The sequence below is a fragment of the Xyrauchen texanus genome, chromosome 13 (assembly GCF_025860055.1).
Source record: "Xyrauchen texanus isolate HMW12.3.18 chromosome 13, RBS_HiC_50CHRs, whole genome shotgun sequence".
Taxonomy (NCBI): domain Eukaryota; kingdom Metazoa; phylum Chordata; class Actinopteri; order Cypriniformes; family Catostomidae; genus Xyrauchen; species Xyrauchen texanus.
The window spans coordinates 35,386,281-35,405,745 of record NC_068288.1 but is presented as its reverse complement, the minus strand read 5'-3'; the positions used below and the strand labels follow the sequence as shown (position 1 = coordinate 35,405,745).

Sequence of the window (19,465 nt, the reverse complement as noted above, 5' to 3'; positions counted from 1 at the left end):
GAGTAAATGTGTAGGTGTGAGTAAGCGGCATTGAGTCACAAGCCCCACCCCCCGTTCAACATCTTTGGGGCGGGTTGAAGCGGGTTTCGCCCAGGGCGCCAAACAAGCTAGAACCGCTACTGACATAGACACACAATTGATCTCAACCCTTAACACAAAAACCTCACAACAAATCAGCAAACCATACAACAATTTACTAACTGTGGCTACAAAATAAACAACAACAGCAGCTTAAATAAAGTCAGCAAACAGCATAAAATGAGCCTATAACACTAACCGCATAATTTTTCCCTGTTGCAATGCATGTTGGGAACACCCAAATCAGCAACATTGATCAGTATAAAATTGTTCTTTCAGACATCTCTGTTAGGCTAGTTGGGACAACATTAGGTAGAATTTTGTTAGTGTAACATGTTTTTATGTTCCGTAGATGCATTTCATAGGATCTGTGACAAAAAAAGAACAATCTGGATAAAATGCAAAATTTTTTAAAGTGTTGTGGTGATGACCGGGGCAAACTGGCTATAGGCCGGGCATTTTCCTTGTGGGCCGCTGGGTAATTTGGGCCAGCCTGCTGCTGCAAATGTACCGGGCCATCTTACAGGCGATATTGACAGCCGCCCTGGGCTCCAACATGCCCGCACGGACCTCATAACAATGGAAAAATTTATTAAACTCTGTAAGACAAGCCAGCGCATTGGCTTTTATTTTGAAATGATTTACACATCGGAGCGAATATCCGTATGTACGCATCAACTCTGTTCCTAATTATTTGACATACAAATCACAATAATAGTGACAACCAAAAACAACATATTAAGTATAAGATGAGCTCATAAAAATAATCACTAAATGGCAAATAACTGCAAGTTACAACAAATACAGTAACAGTAGTGTAAATAAAATGGGAAAACAGTAAAGCTATGACAAGTACATTGTCATTTGCATAATTTATTCATACCGCAAAGTATTTCTGGGAGCTGAAGCGGTGCTTGCTGAACAATGCTCACCCCTATAAACTTGCAGAAAATAAGCCATGAAAAATATTACTTTGTGGCAAAGATTTGAATCTTTGAAGCTTACTTTGTTTAAAGGATAGCAGAAACAGCGTTTGTCAAAGTATAGGGCTTTCACTTTTTCTCAAGGATAATCTGGGGAAGGAATTAAAACACTGCAGATATAAAGACGCAACAAACTCACATAGAGGGAAAATTAAGCAATTAATATGCAAAATATCTGCGAAGCGCTACACTTTAAGAGGTATGTTTATAATTTGTACATATATATATATATGTACATATTCTGGCAAAATTAATTTTCACTCATATTTTAAAATTAACATTTACACATAATTTTGTGAGTAATTAACATGAAATGTTAAGCATTGTCATTAGTGTCCTGCTGTGTGACACTTTCTTCATCTAACTGTTTTAAACCACATTTTATGATTTTGCATAGCTATATATACATATATATTATTATTAAACTTGTTTCCACAACCATATTAACTAAGACAATTGTTTATTTACACTTCTAGAAAAAAGTTAATAGGTGATTTAAGATCTTTAAAAACTTTGAAGAAATACTGACCACCTAAAATACACACTTTCCCTTTTACTTTCATGTACATTTTAACCTATCATCTGTATGTTGGGAAACATTGCCCTGGTCGGACCCGTTGTCATGACTATCATGTCATGTCAATAGAAATGTATTTTCTTTTACTCTTTTTTTTTTAAACCAAAATGTGAAATTAAGCTGGAAAATGAAATCAATGAGCCAGTGTGGTGTGTTGCGGCCGGGTTTAGTGGGCCGCTCTGGGCCAGAAAGTCCCGGGCCACTTTTTAGTCCCAGTCCACGCCTGGTGATGACTTTTGTTCAGGCACGGAACACTACCTTTTTTCTTTTCTGAAAATGCAAAAATCTAGTATCTTAGCCATCTTCACGCAAGTTGAAGGAGCACTAATAAATGCTTTATGAATTGCTTCATGAATTCTGTACGTTGTGTTTGTGTAGTTATTTATGTTTGTCTATGCCCATCTCTACGTGTATATGTGTGTATCCGTGTGTGCCTCATTTAATCATGGTGCTTGCCATTTCTATGGACCTTAAATAGTGCTACTATAGAGAGAAAATAACTGAAATTGACATACGTTTTCAGACCCTTTACTCAGTACTTAGTTGAAGCACCTTTGGCCACTATTACAGCCTCAAATCTTTTTGGGTATGATGCGACATGCTTTGCAAACCTGGATTTGGGGATTTTCTGCCAATCTTTTCTGCAGATCCTCTCAAGCTCTGTTAGGTTGGATAGGAGCGTCGGTGGACAGCCATTTTCAGGTCTCTCCAGAGATGTTCGATCGGGTTCAAGTCCAGGCTTTGGCTGGGCCACTCAATGACATTCACAGCTGTCACTAAGCCACTCTTGCGTTTTCTTGGCTGTGTGCTTAGGGTCATTGTCCTGTTTGAAGGTGAACCTTCGGCCCAGTCTGAGGTCCTGAGTGCTCTGGACCAAATTTTCATTAAGGATATCTCTGTATTTAAAGCTTTCAGCTTTCCTTCAACCCTGACCAGTGCCACAGTCCCTGCCGCTGAAAAACACCACACAGCATGATGCTAGTGCTACCACCACCATACTTCACCGTTAAGATGGTATTGCACAGGTGAATGAACAGTGTCTGGTTTCCTCGAGACATGACGTTTGGAATTAAGGCCAAACAGATCTTCATTTCATCAGACCAGAGAATCTTGTTTCTCACAGTCTGAGAGTCTTTTAGGTGCTCTTTTGCAAATTCCAAGCAGGCTTTCATGTGTCTTGCGCTAAGGAGAGGCTTCCGTCTGGCAACTCTGCCATAAAGCCCAGATTGGTGGAGTGTTGGAGTGATGGTTGTCCTTCTGCAAGCTTCACCCATCTCCACACATGATCTCTGGAGCTCAATCAGAGTGACCAATGGTTTCTTAGTTTGGCCGGGCAGACAACTCTAGGAAGAGTCCTGGTTGTTCCATACTTCCATTTAAAAAAAAAAATTGGAGGCAACTGAGCTCTTGGGAAACTTCAATGCAGACAAATTTGTTTAGTAGCTTTCCCCAAATCTGTGCATCGACACAATCCTGTCTCTGAGCTCTGCAGACAGTTCCTTTGTTACTTATGTCAATCTGATATTTCACTTTTTTCTTTTTAATAAATTAGCCAAATCTGGTTTTTGCTTTGTCAGTATGGGGTATGGAGTGTAGATTGATGTGAAAAAAATTATAATTTTAATAAATGTAGCATAAGGCTGCAACATAAAAAAGGGGTCTGAATACTTTCTGAATGCACTATATGAATCCACATGTATGCTGGTGTTATATAGGGAGACTTGAATGATGTTTTATGATGTCATAACTCATATTCTCATATCCTTGGTTTATGCATTCAAAAGTTGTTGATTTTTTTATGTATCCTGAAGCAGTGAGCAAGATACATGTGATCTGTATAATATACATGATTAATATTGCTTCCAAAAATAAAAATAAATGTATGGCTTTTGCAATAATATTGAATATATCAGATGCATGGTGCATTGTTATTTTGTTTTAATGGTTTGGCATAGAAATAAACCAACTTAAGTATGCTGCTTGTTTATGACTAAATTATTTTGACCTCATTTGATCACTCTGTCCTAATAACGGTCCCAGACACCTTAACATTAGTTCACTTTTTCACGCCTGGATATTTTATTTGCGTTACAGCCTGATCAGCTTTCATCTTTTGCATTGTTCTCTCAGATCATTACAGTGGCATTTAGTCTTATCCTTAATGAGGCCGCTTCATGAAAAGCAGGCTAATTGGTGTAAACTCCTGCCTAGTACAGCTGCAAAGTTGTTATAAAGCTGGTGTGTTTGATTAGTAAAGGTCTGACCTAAGTTTGATTCTAATGAGGCATGACATCATTGAAGTTCTTTTGCAGAAGACAGTGCCATTCCCTTCTTAGCAATTATGAATGGAAATAATTAGTACTGATTGTAAGAGAGCAAATAACAAGGTGTCGCCACTAATTTCTCAATCCGTAATTTGATATTTATATAGCCTAGATATTATGTTACTATAGCTAATACATTAAAATATACTCATTATACATTTATTTTGGTATTTAAATTGTATTTAAGAGTTATATTGTAACCATGTAAGACCCAGCATGTGACTTTGAGTTGTGTGTGAACGTTACATTCTTAATAATTTCCCAATTTTTTCTTCCTGTAGGAAAGGAGTCTAAACGCATACCCATTCCTTGAGATATGCAAAGGAGATCTTATCCATTATATATGTCCTTTAGAGAATCAGACAGACTTCTGTGTCCCTGAACTTCATGTGAAGAAAACAACTGATGAGACAGAGGAAACAGAGGAGCACAGAGACACTGATGTCGCAGAATCAGAGACAGGTTTGTTACTCAGTCCAGTATCAGTCCAGTAATAGATCGCAATCTCAAAAGGGTATAGCATTGACTTTACAATTACATTCATTCATTTTGTAGATGTTTTTATTAAATACAACTTAAAGGAAAAGTTTACCAAAATTGAAAATTCTCTAATCGTTTACTCACACTCATGCCATTCCAGATGTGTATGACTTTTTTCATCTGCTGAACACATACAAAGATTTTTTGTAGAATATTTCAGCTCTGTAGGTCCTCACAATGGAAGTGAATGGGTCCAAAATTTTAAAGCTCCAAAATCCACATATGGGCAATAGGGCTGAAAGGATTAGTCGACGTTATCGACAAATTCGACAATAGAAAATTGTCAACAAACATTTTAGTTGTCGAATAGTCATTTGCTCTCATTTAGCGTAACATGAGTTCACATTAAACTCTAGTGATGACACGCGAGAGCAGCAATGCAGTTCGCGTCTGACTGAGGAGAGAAAGAATTACATGGCTCACAGTCCAGATGTACTCTAAACTTTCCAAACAGCTTCAGGTCATGTAGATTGCAAAATATGAGGGAATTATAATGCAATAATACAAAATAAGTAAATACAGAAGCACTCTCATTGTGGAATAAGCGGAGCCTGAACTGCCGCTTAAGCAAAACTTGCGTGTCGAGCGTCTTTAAAGGAAACACCTCAGAGTTACATCTTAAATGCAGTTATATTTAACGTGTTATAGCTTTAATAAAGTTCAAATAATACGAAAGCAGATCATGTAAATTACTACAAACTCAGAAAGTGGCATTTCTCTGTGAGGTCAGCGCCTCCTCTATGAGTTGTACGAATGTCTAAGGGGAGAGATTGAAACAACACCCGGCTGATGCACACTCTGTTGCGGGGATGCTCGTCTCTCAAACGTGTGCGCGTGTGCTTGTTGCAGCTAGATTATAAGGTGATGACCCTTGACTTATTGAATCATAATATATGTCACTGTGCATTTCTTATCGTGAAGAAAATTGGCAAGATGCAGCTTTATTAATAAGGGAGAGTTTGTTTTTTTGTGAGTTAAAGATGGATTGAAGTTAACAGAAAGATATGAGAGGGTAGTCTTCGCCCCATTATACACTGCAACAAAATACATTTTTGATTTGTTTTTGTTTTGGCTTGTTTTCCAATATAAATATTTAAAACTCCTTTAAAACAACATACATTTTCTTTAGCAGCTATACTCAGGGTTCCCACAGATCCTTAAGTTTTAAATCTTAAAATGTAAGGTCAAAAAAAGTCTTAAATATCTTAAATGAAACAACATAAGTTTTAATTTTTATTTAAAGGGGTCTTCAATTTGGTTGCGGATAGACAGAAATGATATGACTTAATGTGATTATCAAACTTCAAAACGATATGATTTGATTAATTAAATGCATGCTTTAAAGTGAAAAAATGGCACTGTTGTATTTTCTCCAAGCATGCAGGGGCTTGTGAGTGTTTCCAGATTTTGCAGAGCAGTTCACAATCATTAGGCCTTATCGTAAATTTATGACAAGCGATTTCTTTTGATTAACTGTTGATGATGATGATATAGTGTTTTTGAAATATGACAATTTACTTTTAATTGTCAAAAATTGTAATACATTGTAGATTTTTGAAGGAGTGCACATTTTGTTTCCCTTATCTGAATGAGAGTCCCCAATGTATTTCAAAGTTATAGTGCCTTTAAAGTTAAATGTTCCACGCTATTAATCATAAACTTGTATATAGCCTACCCTGTTTTACTGATAAGCAATGTTGAGACCATGCTGAATGTGTGCCCTGACAGTTTAAGTAAGAGCATTTATTTATTTTGAGTTTGTGTTGGTTTGTTTTGTTTTGGTATGGGGATACGGTATTCATTTTATTTGTTCAAGTCTTGGAAAAAGGTCTTAAAATGTCTTAAATATTATTTTAAAAACTCTGCAGAAACCCTGTATACTGCAGAAGAAATTTTTTATCTGAGATTGTTGAACATGATACTAAAAATACTAATATTTTGAAATATCGAAAAATCCTAAATACATCCCTTGGGCCCACCACCCATTGGAGTCGGGTGCGCTGCCATATGGGTGGCCGTGAATCCCAGGGGGTCTCGATGGCCCAGACCTGGACGGCAAAGGCTAGCTCTGGGGATGTGGAACATCACCTCGCTGGGGGGAATGAGCCGGAACTGGTGAGGGAGGTGGAGCTACCAGTTGGATCTGGTGGGGCTTACTTCGACTCACAGTCTTGTCTATGGATCCATACTCCTGGATAGGGGATGGACTCTATTCTTCTCTGGAGTTTCTCAGGGTGTGAGGTGATGGGCGGGTGTGGGGATACTCACGAGTGACCGGCTGAGCGCCATTACTTTGGAGTTTACCCCGGTGGAGGAGATGGTCGCCTCCCTACGCCAACGGGTTGGGGGGGACTCTGACTGTTGTCTGTGCATATGCATTGAACAGCAGTTCAGAGTATTTGACCTGCTTGGTTTGGGGGATTGGGAGGAACGGCCTCCCTAATCTGAACCCGAGTGGATGTTTGTTGTTAGACTTCTGTTTTAGTCATGGATTATCTATAATGAACACCATGTTCGAACATAAGGATGCTAGTGGTCGATGATCTGAGACCATATGTTTTGGACACTCAAGTGAAGAGAGGGGCGGAGCTGTCAACTGATCACCATCTGGTCAGGGGGTGTAGAAAGACTCTGGACAGACCTGGGAAGCCCAAGCAAATAGTGCGGGTGAACTTTGAATGTTTGCAGAAGGCCCCTCTCTGTGAGATCTTCAACTCACACCTCCGGAGGAGCTTTTCAGGCATCCCTGCGGAGGATGGGAACATTGAACAGGAGTGAGCAATGTTCAAAGCTTCCATTGCCGAAGTCACGTTGGAGAGCTGCGGCCTCAAGGTCTTAGGTGCCTCAAGGTGGTGGACACTGGTGGTCAGGGAAGCCGTTCGACTGAAGAAAGAGACCCTCTGGGATATGTTGTCTTGGAAGTCTCCGGAAGCAGTTGCAAGGTACCGACAGGCCCAAAGGGCTACGACCTCTGCTGTGAAGGAGGCAAATCAGTGGGTGTGGGAAAAGTTTGGAGAAGCCATGGAGAAGGACTTTCAGTCTGCACCAAAGGGGGAAACCGGGAACCATCCAAGCTGTATACAGCAAAGATGGGATGCTGTTGACCTCAACCGAGGAGGTTATTGGGCGGTGGAAGGAACACTTTGAAGAACTTCTAAATTCCAACACGCCTTCTATACTAGAGGCAGAGCCGGAGGCTGATGGGGATCAGATAAAATATCCCTGGGGGAGGTCACTGAGGTTGTCAAACAACTCTGCAGTGGCAAAGCCCCAGGTATTAATGAGATCCGACCATAAATGCTGAAAGCTGTGGATGTGGAGGGGATGTCATGGATGACACGCCTCTTCAACATTGCGTGGAAGTCTGGGACAGTGCCCAAGGAGTGGCAGAACGGGGTGGTGGTTCGCCTCTTCAAAAAGGGTGACCAGAGAGTGTGTGCCAACTACAGGGATATCACACTTCTCATCCTCCCTGGTAAAGTTTACTCTAAGGTGCTGGAGAGGAGGGTACGGCCGATTGTCAAACCTCAGATTGAAGAGGAACAATGCTTGTTCCGTCATGGCCGTGGAACGACGGACCAGATCTTTACTCTCGCAAGGATACTGGAGGGGACCTGGGAGTATGCCCATCTGGTCTACATGTGGTTTGTGGATCTGGAGAAGGCGTATGACCGGGTCCCCCGGGAGGTGCTGCGGGAATACAGGGTGGGGGGGGGTCCCTTCTTAGGGCGATCCAATCCCTGTACGTCCAAAGCGAGAGCTGTGTCCGGGTCCTCGGCACAAACTCGAGTTTGTTTCATGTGGGGGTTAGTCTCTGCGAGGGCTGCGCTTTGTCACCAGTCCTGTTTGTGATATTCATGGACAGGATATCGAGGCGTAGTTGGGGTGGTGAAGGGAAGGGGTGCGGTTCGGTGGGCTGGGGATCTCATTGCTGCTTTTTGCAGATGATGTGGTCTTCATGTCATCATCGGTCCGTGATTTTCAGCTCTCACTGGATCGCTTGACAGTCAAGTGTGAAGCGGGTGGGATGAGATTAGCATCTCTAAATCTGAGGCCATGGTTCTCAGCAGGAAACCGATGGAGTTCGTACTCCAGTTAGGGAAAGAGGTATTGTCCCAAGTGAAGGAGTTCAAGTACCTCGGGTCTTGTTCACGAGTGAGGGGACAATGGAGCGTGAGGTTGGCCGGAGAATCGGGGCAGCGGGGGCGGTATTGCACTCGCTCTATCGCACCGTTGTCACAAAAAGAGAGCTGAGCCGGAAGGCAAAGCTCTCAATCTACCGGTCATTTTTCGTTCCTACCCTCACCTATGGTCATGAAGGCTGTTTCACGACCGAAAGAACTAGGTCACGAGTACAAGCGGTTCAAATGGGTTTCCTAAGAAGGGTGGAGGGCTTCTCTCTTAGAGATAGGGTGAGGAGCTTAGTCATCCATGAGGAGCTCGGAGTAGAGCTGCTGTTCCTTTGCGTCAAAAGGACCCAGTTGAGGTGGTTTGGGCATCTGGTAAGGTGGGCATCATGCCCCCTGAGCGCCTCCCTAGGGAGGTGTTTCAGGCATGAACAGCTGGGAGGAGGCCTCGGGGAAGACCCAGGACTAGGTGGAGAGATTACACTGGACTGGGAACACCTCAGGGTCCCCCAGTCAGAGCTGGTTAATGTGGCTCAGGATAGGGAAGTTTAGGGTCCCCTGCTGGAGCTGCTGCCCCCGCGACCCGACTTCGGATAAGTGGATGAAGATGGATGGATGGATAAAAATCCTTTTAAAAAAGATGCATTCACCTGAGCAGCATATTATATATTTAGACTCACTTTTAGAGAATAGATCTTGAATATAAGTATATTTTGTCTTTACTGCACTCGCAGAAGTATAACCAAGTGAAAAAAATAACACTTGTATACAAAATATACTTACTGTATATTTAAGATACATTGTCTTAAAACAAGTCTAAATATCTTATATGTTGGTTCTCAGGTAAAAGTATCTTGTTTTAAGGATTTTTAGGCAATTTAAATGGAAAATGAGACAAAAACACTTGATAACAATAGGATTTTTTGCAGTGAATTTCTTTCCTGAATTTTTTTAATTTAGTAAATGTCATTTAGAGGTATTTTTAAAAGATGATTTTGTCCTCTTTATTGTTAGTAAGGATGTTTAATACAACCTTTAAAGTCGGGGCACAAGCTGAATAATCAGATAAAGAGCTGATGATTAATCATTGCAGTAATTGCAGAATAGATGAATAATCGATCAAAAATCATTAGATTAATAAATTATCAAAATAATTGTTAGTTGCAGCCTTAATTGGCAATATAAAAGTACTCCAGACGACTACAGTGTTTAAATCAATGTCTTCTAAAGCGAAATGATGTGTGTGAGAAATTGGGTTCAATATTTAAGTCCATATTTTCTATAAGTTCTCCTCCCTTCTCAGTCATTCTCCACTTTTAGTTTCACTTTCACATTCTTCTTCTTGGAAACAGTTCAATTATTTTTTGGTTATTCACAGTCTTAATGCATATTGCACCCTACTCTGCCCAGAGAGGAGAATTTATGATAAAAATGACTTAAAGGTGCACTCAGTAATTCTAATCCAACACACTTTTTGTCAAATTCTTCAAATATCTCTTCACAGTCTGCAAGCTGTCTGTCCTGTGGGTGGGCTGAAAAAATGTAGTATTTGTACACAGCCCTGTCTCTGTAAATGGGACAAAAACAAAGTGGATCGGACCGATCCACACGACACTACTCCTGCAAATTAGTAACAGGCGGTGGTTCTTGCGTGTGCACAGGATGTGGGGTGGGGATGAGCGAGAGGGAAATTCATTAGAAGAGCAAAGGCAAATCTTACTGACGCAAGCTTTCTAAACTCCAAGGAGTACAAATGGCTGAGAAACAGATCAAGAGAAAAAGGTCAGCTTCCAAAGGAGCACTAAAAGGAGTGGTATTTTTGTTTTGGCAGTTGAGTTCGAATATCAACAGTGTTTCTCAGGAATTGCTGAGTGCACCTTTAAATATTGATCTGTTTCTCACCCACACCTATCATATTGTGTCTGAACACATGATTTAACCACCAGAGTCATATGGATTACTTTTCTGCTGCCTTTATGTGGATTTTGGAACTTCAAAATTTTGGCACCCATTTATATTGCATTGTGAGGACCTATCTTCGAAAAAATCTTAATTTGTGTTCTGTAGAAGAAAGTAAGACATACACATCTGGGATGACACCCTAAATGATGAGAGATTTTTCATTTTGGGGTGAACTAGCCCTATAAGACAGAGATACACACTTAGCAAGTACAAAAAAAAATGTCTAGTTCATGTAATTGCATTGTGTATTTTGCAGTCCTTAAGGGCCATTCACAAAGAACACATTCTTGCTTTAAAGAAAAGAAAATGTAGCGCAAAGTATGGGATAAAATGCAGGTGTGCCGAATTTGTAGTTCTTTTAATTTGACACATTGCTTAAAACACAAAACTACTGAGCGAGATGTAGTTATTATAATGCATAGATACGTTATTATATTGTAATTACTATTAGTACAAAAAGTTGGGTAATGCATTACATTTTAAGTTCCTGTAATCAGATTAGTCTACATAGTAAAACAAATCAAAGACTGCAATCGGAAGCAAATTGTGTTAATTGGGAATCAAACCAATAACCTTTCCATTGCTAGCGCCATACAATTTGGGCAGCTGGAGTATAGCAGCTCTTTGCTTTTGTAGTTACAGACATATACAGAATGATGAATCATGTTGTTGCCACATTCAATCTCCACTTCTTGAGTCCTCTCTAATTGGGATTTTGTTAGTAGCTTAAATCCCTTACCATTGCCATCGTTTTGGTTGCTATGAATCTGTCAGTACATGAGAACACAAAACTGCTGTGCTAGCACCTCAGGCTGCATAAGGGTCATTGTTGGGTGAGCATGCTGCAAAATGTGTCAGCAACATTTAAATGGCACGTGACATCATGTGCATTTGTGTTTGCAAAGAAGGCAATTGCATCTACTGCCTTTTCTTCTTAGAGCACACTGAAAAAATACATTTTCAGTATTTTTTTTCTGAAAAACAAAAAACTTTTGTCCATCAAATCAAAGTCATGTGGTGAAACCAACATGTAATTAGCCATGTTGATATTCATGTGACAAAAAAACAACAACATAAAACCGAGACCCTCAAGACCTCAAGTTTTGAAAAAGTAATTATTTTATCATATCATTACATATAAATTTTTGGAGATTTTTATAAAAAGGCACATTTGGTTCAAGTCATGTGGTGGAACCCTAAGAAAACTTCCTGATATTCTAGGCTAAAGTTTTTTTTTACCTTGAATAAAGTTGTGAACATTCTTGTTGTGAAGGTGCAAGAAAAGTATTGTAATACCTTTTAATTGATGGTTACGCCACATGACATTTTTTGTAATGTCATTAAATACATTTTTTGGTAGAAAATGCTATAAATGTTTTTCAAAAATTTGTGAAACAAACTTTGAAACAAAGATTAAATTTTTATGAACTTGACATGTTTTCATTTTGCTAGACTTTAAAAAGATGTCTACTTTTTATCACTTCGGACAACCTTAATTGTCCATGACCCTTATGCTGCAATTTTCGCTAGGTCCCTCTTGAAAAATTCATTTTTTAATCTTAAAGTTTATTTTTAATCTGTATGTTGAAACTGGTCTTTGCCCAGCCTGCAAAAGCTGATAAGTTTTTGAGAGAGGTTTTGGGCTCTATTTAGCTGGCCAGGCTGGAAGACAGCATATACCAGCTTTGGCTAGCTTTAGCTTTTTATTTTGTATTTTTTCCCAGCAGGGTTGTAAAAATAAAGGTTTAATAATACCAGTTTAATCCAGAGCAATCACACTGTGCTCACACATTATCTGCTGTATTATGTTTCTTTTATGAGCCAACAAGCAAAGGAAAACAGAGAAAAATGAAAGAGCATTGCTCAGTAAGATCTGTAGTAGTTCACAATTCACACTGTGTTCAGTTAAACAAATGGCTGTGAAGATTGATGCTAAAGTCCGAGGGCTGTTTTCTGGTCTGCACAGCCAAACAAAATCATTACTCTAGCGGCACAACAGCTAAGCTCTGTGTGTGTGTGTGTGTGTGTGTGTGTGTGTGTGTGTGTGTGTGTGTGTGTGTGTGTGTGTGTGTGTGTGTGCTCCTACAGCTCTCTTAATTAAAGGCCGTTCAATCACAGTTGCTCAGCTGGATCTGACAAGTGCAGGTTGTGAATCAAACTCCTTCATTTGGGGGATTTCAGGGCATTTCAGAACAGCACTCTGTTTTTCTCTCTCTCTCTCTCCATCCATTCTCCACCTCCTTTTATTCCATCTCTTAGGTGCTTTAACTATAACTGCAACTTTAAATGAACCTATAGGTAAATTCTTCCACCACCTCTATTATGCTACATTATGCTGCATCCTTGTGTAAATAGAGTCTGAAAAGCTATAGAATAGGGGTCAAAGTAATGTTTGATTATAATGTTGATTGCGTTCATTACACTAGGTTTAGGTGCAATTCATCTTCGTAAGTATAAAACAAGGTTAAAACATTCTAAAGTTAAACCAGGAATGAAAAATTTAATAACTGGAATTATGTCAAGTAAAACTGTTTACTTTACTGACCCCATTAAATAGATTGATGAACAATATCCTTTCTCAAGTCGATGTATTTACTATTGAAACAGGAATTTGGAACAGAACATGGGCATTTAGCCAAATAGATATTAGACTACATCTCAGCCTGAAACCATAATTTGCTGTTTTTATTTCTAGTCTGCTGCAAGTGGTAAGGGGAGGGAACAAAAAATGGTAATTGGTAATCGCCCCTGCAAACAAGATGATTCACCAATATTTTGGCCCATTTTCCCGTAAGAAAAAGACTTTGGGGGGAATTCACTAAGAATTAATTGTGCCTGGTTAAAGCGCTTTTTATTTGTATGTGCTGGTTTAGCACCAGATTCAATTAAGGATTTCTGCTGAAAAGGCAACAATGCAAACGCACCGACAAAATCTGTGCATGGCACAATTCTTCAAATCTTGCTGGTCAATTCTGAGACACGCTATATAGCGGAGGATGCAGCAGACTCACAGAGATCAAACTGGAAGTTGGCATATTTCCGAGAGTTCCAATACCCTAGGATAGGCCGTATTACGCTGACTCCCTGACAAGCTTCAGCACGTGAACTTCCTTTGTGGCACAACCAAATGTGTGATGCGTCAGCAGCGTGAGAGACCCTGGCTCGAATCCCACATAGAAACCATGAAGTAATTGCGTTTGCATAATCAGTGACGAGCATGATTCGGAGGTTGAATTATACCCTCAGACTTTACATTTTTACTCCACTGATGGTTAGGTTTAGTTTAGGGTTATTACGGGTATTACAGCCTGTACAGCTGAACCAACTCACTTTACAACTCTCTTTTTGTGCCCCTCTGTGGACAATCCACCCTGAAAATGGAGCTCCTGCTTAAACTAGATTGCGGGTGGTTAGAGAATAAGATAAAGGTTTTTGCACTGAAATACAACTTGCAAAAGTGGCGCAACTGCTCAGTGAATTCGCCCTTGTTCATTTTAAACATATCTGCTAAAAATGTTATCAAATTTTATGTGTACACTAGCATGTAAATGGCCTTTAAAGAAAAGACTAAAAGCCACAAAGCTCATATTTTGATTTCATGGATTCTTTAAAGCATCTGCTTTTAGTAGTTTTGTCTGTTAGAGTTCATGATGAGCTCAGGGCATTACAACCTTCATTATACTTTTGTTTGTTTGTGCCCACTGTCATATATCCTTATCTCTCCTTATATCTTTCTCTTTCACTCGTTCTCTCTCTCTCTCTCTCTCTCTCTCTCTCTCTCTCTCTCTCTCTCTCACTCTCAGTCACTCACTCTCTTTCACTTATTGTTAGTCTTAGCCATAATTAATCCTGTCCTCTTTTAAAAATCTCTTTCGTCTGAAGCGTTTTACTTAACAAAAATCCTGAAGTTTGGCTAACAATCCCACTGGACCCAATTTAGAAACTAATTCAAGCAAATGTGATTTAAGAGGCTTTCCATGGAAAGATGTGCTTCGGCTTTGTTGAGATTTCAAACCAGTTGGAGTGGCTGGAAGTAAACCAGGTTTTCCTGAACTGGAAGATCTCCCTTACATATCAAATAACTTACCTGTTATTGCCAAAATAATGTTTCTTGACTATTCGATAATATACAATTGTGAAAAAAATCTTATTGATTTGGATTATGTTTAAAATGTTAGTTTAATAAGGAACCCAAAAATCACCTCATAGTCAACTACTGTCTACGACACCCTTCATTATTCTAATTATTCTATGGGTGAATAAGCTTTCTTCTTCAAAGACGGTGTTCAATCAAGGTATGAAAAGGTCTTCATCGCTTTTTCTATTCTCACCTTTCTATTTATTGCCATGCACAGATTACACTGGTAAATGGTCAAAGTGTCTCATTTTCCATGTCTAATCCCTTGTGTCAATCTCTCATGTTGGCACACTCTGTCTTTGGCAGGCTAGGATCTGTCTAGAGCTGAAGCCGATAATGACACTAGGGCGAGTTATTAAGGCTAGGAAAGTGATTAGGAAAAGTTGGTTGAGCTGGTGAATTAGGGACATTCTCACAACATCACATTGTGGTCCCAAGTGACCATTCTCAGATGTGACAATTATCTTTTAGTGGGAGTCATCCAAGCTGTGAACAGAGCTAATTCCAGTGTCAGAGCTCTCCAGAGCAGCAAGGGTACACTGTGCACAAAGTGAAGGACAAGTACAGGCAAATTTACCAGGAACGAAAAGCCCAGTTGAATCTTAGCGGTGCCCTTTTGGGTTGTTAAAAGGTTTCTCACATACTCTGGCTGAGAGGTTATAATTAGCTGTGGTGAGACATACTTGGTTGGGAGGAAGCTGCTGCCTAACATGTAGTTTTTAAAAGGGGAAGGTTTAAATGATTTTAAGTAGCAACTACACGATGGCTTAAACTATAGTGACATAAGTCTGCATGTAAGCAGTACTGCAGAGGTTATGTTTGTTATGCATGTAACCTATTTATTGCAGCTAAATTAACATTATAGTACAGCCTTAATATTTTTTTTTAAACTATTACCTAATTAAAAAAAATCTAAAGGACACATTTTTAAGATATTTCTTTAAGTCCTTCATGATTTGTAAGACTTTCGGTTCCATTAACGATTCTCAAATATTCATTCTTCCCCCGATGTGAATGGCACACTGTGTTTAAATACTCTGATAGTGTTTCCAATGCTACTGTTCAGCGGCACTGCAACACCACTACTAAATCAGCAACATTAAACAGTGCAACCAGTGTAATCAGATTTTTCAAAGAAATGTCTCTTATTAGTCTGTTTGAATGTACACCGCAAAACATACAGTGTTTCTTATCGAATGCATGGCTCTTATGAAACAGTACTTTATATCTACATCTCACAACATACAACATGACCAATGTAGTTCAATTCAAGAACAAATGACTCTTATGAGTTGGTTCATTTGAATCTACAACACGAAACATAAAAAACATGGCCAGGGCTGCATTTCCCAAAAGCATTGCAAGCTCAATTTGATCGTAGAGACCATTGGCACCAATGGTTTCTACAGTCTACTTAGGCTTACGATGCTTTTGTGAAACGCAGCCCAATATAGTCCAATTCCAGAATTTTTCTTCCAAATAAATTCCAAATTACTCTTTTAAGTCAGTTCTTTTTAATCTACTGCACAAAATATTCAACTTAACAATTGCAGCCTGATTCTGAACAAATGAGGGCATTATTCCCAAATATTTGTGTCACAAAATTACTAAAACAATTGTAAATGGAACTGTTAATGAACCAGAATCATTAAGAGGTTTAGGAACCACAATAGTTAAACTACTTACAATTCACATCCCTTCACAGGCCACATCCACACTAGTTTGTTTAAGTTTGAAACCTCCACTTTCAGTATCGAAAATCGTTTTCGAAAGTCAAATTTGTTCAGCTGAGGAAATCCCCGTTCCAGTGTGGTGGAGATGCGTTAGCGTAGCAAAATCAATGCTTTTTCAAACAAAACGTATTTGTGTGGGTGTCGCCTTGACGTGCTTCTAGATGGGCTGTTTCATGTTCCAGTATACATATTTTGTGGTTCACATAGCTGCGTAACCTTCTGCCTTGACCTGAGTTTTATTACTGTTATGAACCAATCATTCTTTCAGGCTTCTTAGAGATGATTCATTTCATCTGAATGGGATTCAGGCATATTTATGGGATGAGCAAATTTAAGGTGTGTTGTTGCACCTAATGGGGTTTGAAAAGGTCTTCCCCTCTGCTTCTCTCTTCTACCGGAGTGGATATCCCACAATGAATGGAAAGCTGAAGCCTAATTGAGGTGCCAAATCTAATATGTTGAGATGGGCCGTATGAGATAGGGATCTTTTCTCTCCATCTAAAACAATTCTGGCAGTGAGGGAGCAGAGGTCTTATTCACTGCCATTTTAAAAGAAATTAGGCAGCATAGAATTATTGCCATGTTCTATTCTAGTTTAAATAACCAGTTTAAGACTGGCATGTGATGTCAATCCTCATTACTATTTAGTCATTTATTTGTTCCTTTTAAAGCATTTTGACACCGTTTTTTGCAAGTGATTGCAGTCGTGACCTTCTTAAATGACACCTTACTAAAGGATCAGAGCCTCTTGCCCAAAGATTTTTATAGAATGTTAGACTTGAGTGCACTTTCATTATAGTCTGTCCATTTTTCTTTGTTCTGTCATATAAGTTATCCTTTATCCCTCTCTGCTCTTTTTGTTGCCTTTCACACTTTCAACTTGACTTAAAACAATTTCAGTTTTTTTCAAACATAATGTGTGGATATGTTTACTTCTTTAGAAAATATTATGTTTATTATTGTAAATGTAAATAACTGCTCTGAGCCTTTGCCCTTTTGAACATTATAGTGAAGTGACCACTAAACTATTTTTGTTTTTAGGAATTTATTTTTTCTTTCCAGGTGAATCACAGGTGTATACCAGAGTCCCATCTTTTATTCTGAGTTAAATGTTTGTAATCTCTTTGGAGTCCTTTTTTTATTATTTGGCACAAATGCAGCCACAGGGGGTTGCTTTAGCTCATATTTAGCTCTTTGGCAATTATAACTCTCACCTGGTGTGTCACGATAACTGCACAGCTTCTTGCAATTATACTGCTGTTAGTAAATGACTAGGACCTTCTGGTGCTGAGACATGCTATTAAAGAATCCCCAAAGGCTAAATCAGCTAACAGCAGGACTTTAAGCAGTCATTTAATATTCTTTAATTTTATATTCTCCCTTTTCTGACATGTCTCTTAGTTTTCTTATTTTTTTAATTTGTTTATTATGAGAATTTATGTTCACTTATAATTGTTTCAATTGTTATAGAGCGATGTACAATTGTAGCTGAAGAATTAAGTATATAGAGTCTCATTCATTTGGGCAATATAAGGTTTTCCTTGTGTGGGACTGCTGTAAGACCCAGAACTTCACCCAAGAATGAAATTCTGTCATCATGTACTAAAACACCATGTTTTTCCAATTCTGTATGACTGTCTTTATTCCATGGAACACAAACAGAAATGTTTGGCAAAATGTTAGCCTTAGTCACCGTTCACATTTATTGCATCTTTTTCATTACAATGAAAGTGAATGGTGACTGAGGATAACATTCTGCCTAACATAATTTTATGTGTTCAGTGGAGTGAAAAAAAAATGGATTTGTAACATTAGGGGGAGTAAAAGATGACTTTAATTTATGGACGGACTATCCCTTTATGCCACTAGGTTACTTTTTTATTATTATTATTCTAAGGGTTATTGTCTTTGTGAGCATTTTTGTGTTAATATACTTATTTTCCTGGTGAAGATTTTAGGCCTGAGTCAAACTCCGTGATCAAGGGGGTGGTTGAAGAGAGCAGGGACATGGTGGAAGCCTCAACCCCATTGCTGGAGTGTTCTCAGCAGGCACTGGGTGAAGAAGAGGGTCAAAGTGAGAATGGGGACCAGGGAGGCAAGGGATCAGGTGAGTCTGTAGGCAGTGGCTCTTCCTTCGAAGAGCTGGACATGGAAATGGAAGAGGAGAAGGTGGACAAAAAGAATGAAGACCTGGTAGAAGAGGAGGAAGATCATAATGGACAGGAGAAGATGGAAGGAGAAACAGTGGGGAACAGGGAGGAGTAAGGGATAAAGTGTTTTAGATGGAATGTAGGTGAATGATGAGTGTTGGCGTATGCATGTGCACATATGTGAGTGTGGTTTTATATGTGAGAAAAAAAAGAGGAAAAATGTTTGTGTGTGTCTTTAAATCATCAAAAGCTTTGTTGTCTCTGTAAGTTTCTTCCCTGTAATCACAACAAACAATTATTCCTTTCATAACTTTTTATTAAATACTTAATGAAACACATATTATTCTTTTGCTTTGTATTTATTTCTGAAAAAAACATTCACTATTGTCTTTATTTCACACAGTAACCATGGAATACATGTTGCCAGAAAGAAAATAATGTGATTTCTGAAAATAAGGCCACACCATTAACCATTATCTCTAATAAACAGCTTAATCAAAGCTTTATCTTAAACATGTTTAACAGATAATGTATTCAAAACAGGAATAATTAACTGCAAGAGTTTTTCGAAAAGAACTGAAAAGAGTGGGATAACAAGGAAAAACAGCTGGTATTTTGTTATTTGCAATTCAAGTGTCTTACACCACTTTTGTGCTTCCTGCATGCAATTGACTATCTATGGTTGTTTGGAAAAAGTCAGTTGTACAAACAAAGTTTAATTTTTTTCAAGTATAACAAAATATTTTTCTCTCCCTCTACTATGTATTTTTCTATATATTTTTTTTCTGTAATAACTTCTTACATCCCAACTAAAAGAAATGGTTTAGCATAAAAATTGGGTAAAAATTTGTTT

The 19,465-nt window shown here is 38.8% G+C and overlaps 1 protein-coding gene across 1 annotated transcript in view; it reads left to right on the top strand.

Annotated features, from left to right (window-relative positions):
* Positions 1 to 18,950, top strand: part of LOC127653816 (testis-expressed protein 264-like) — a 107,165-nt gene extending 88,215 nt beyond the window's left edge. The window contains exons 3-4 of the mRNA XM_052140594.1: positions 4,244 to 4,424; positions 18,414 to 18,950. Of these exons, the coding sequence (XP_051996554.1) occupies positions 4,244 to 4,424; positions 18,414 to 18,727 (495 nt within the window). The 3' untranslated portion in view covers positions 18,728 to 18,950. The remainder of the gene's footprint in view (positions 1 to 4,243; positions 4,425 to 18,413) is intronic.
* Positions 18,951 to 19,465: the final 515 nt, after the last annotated feature.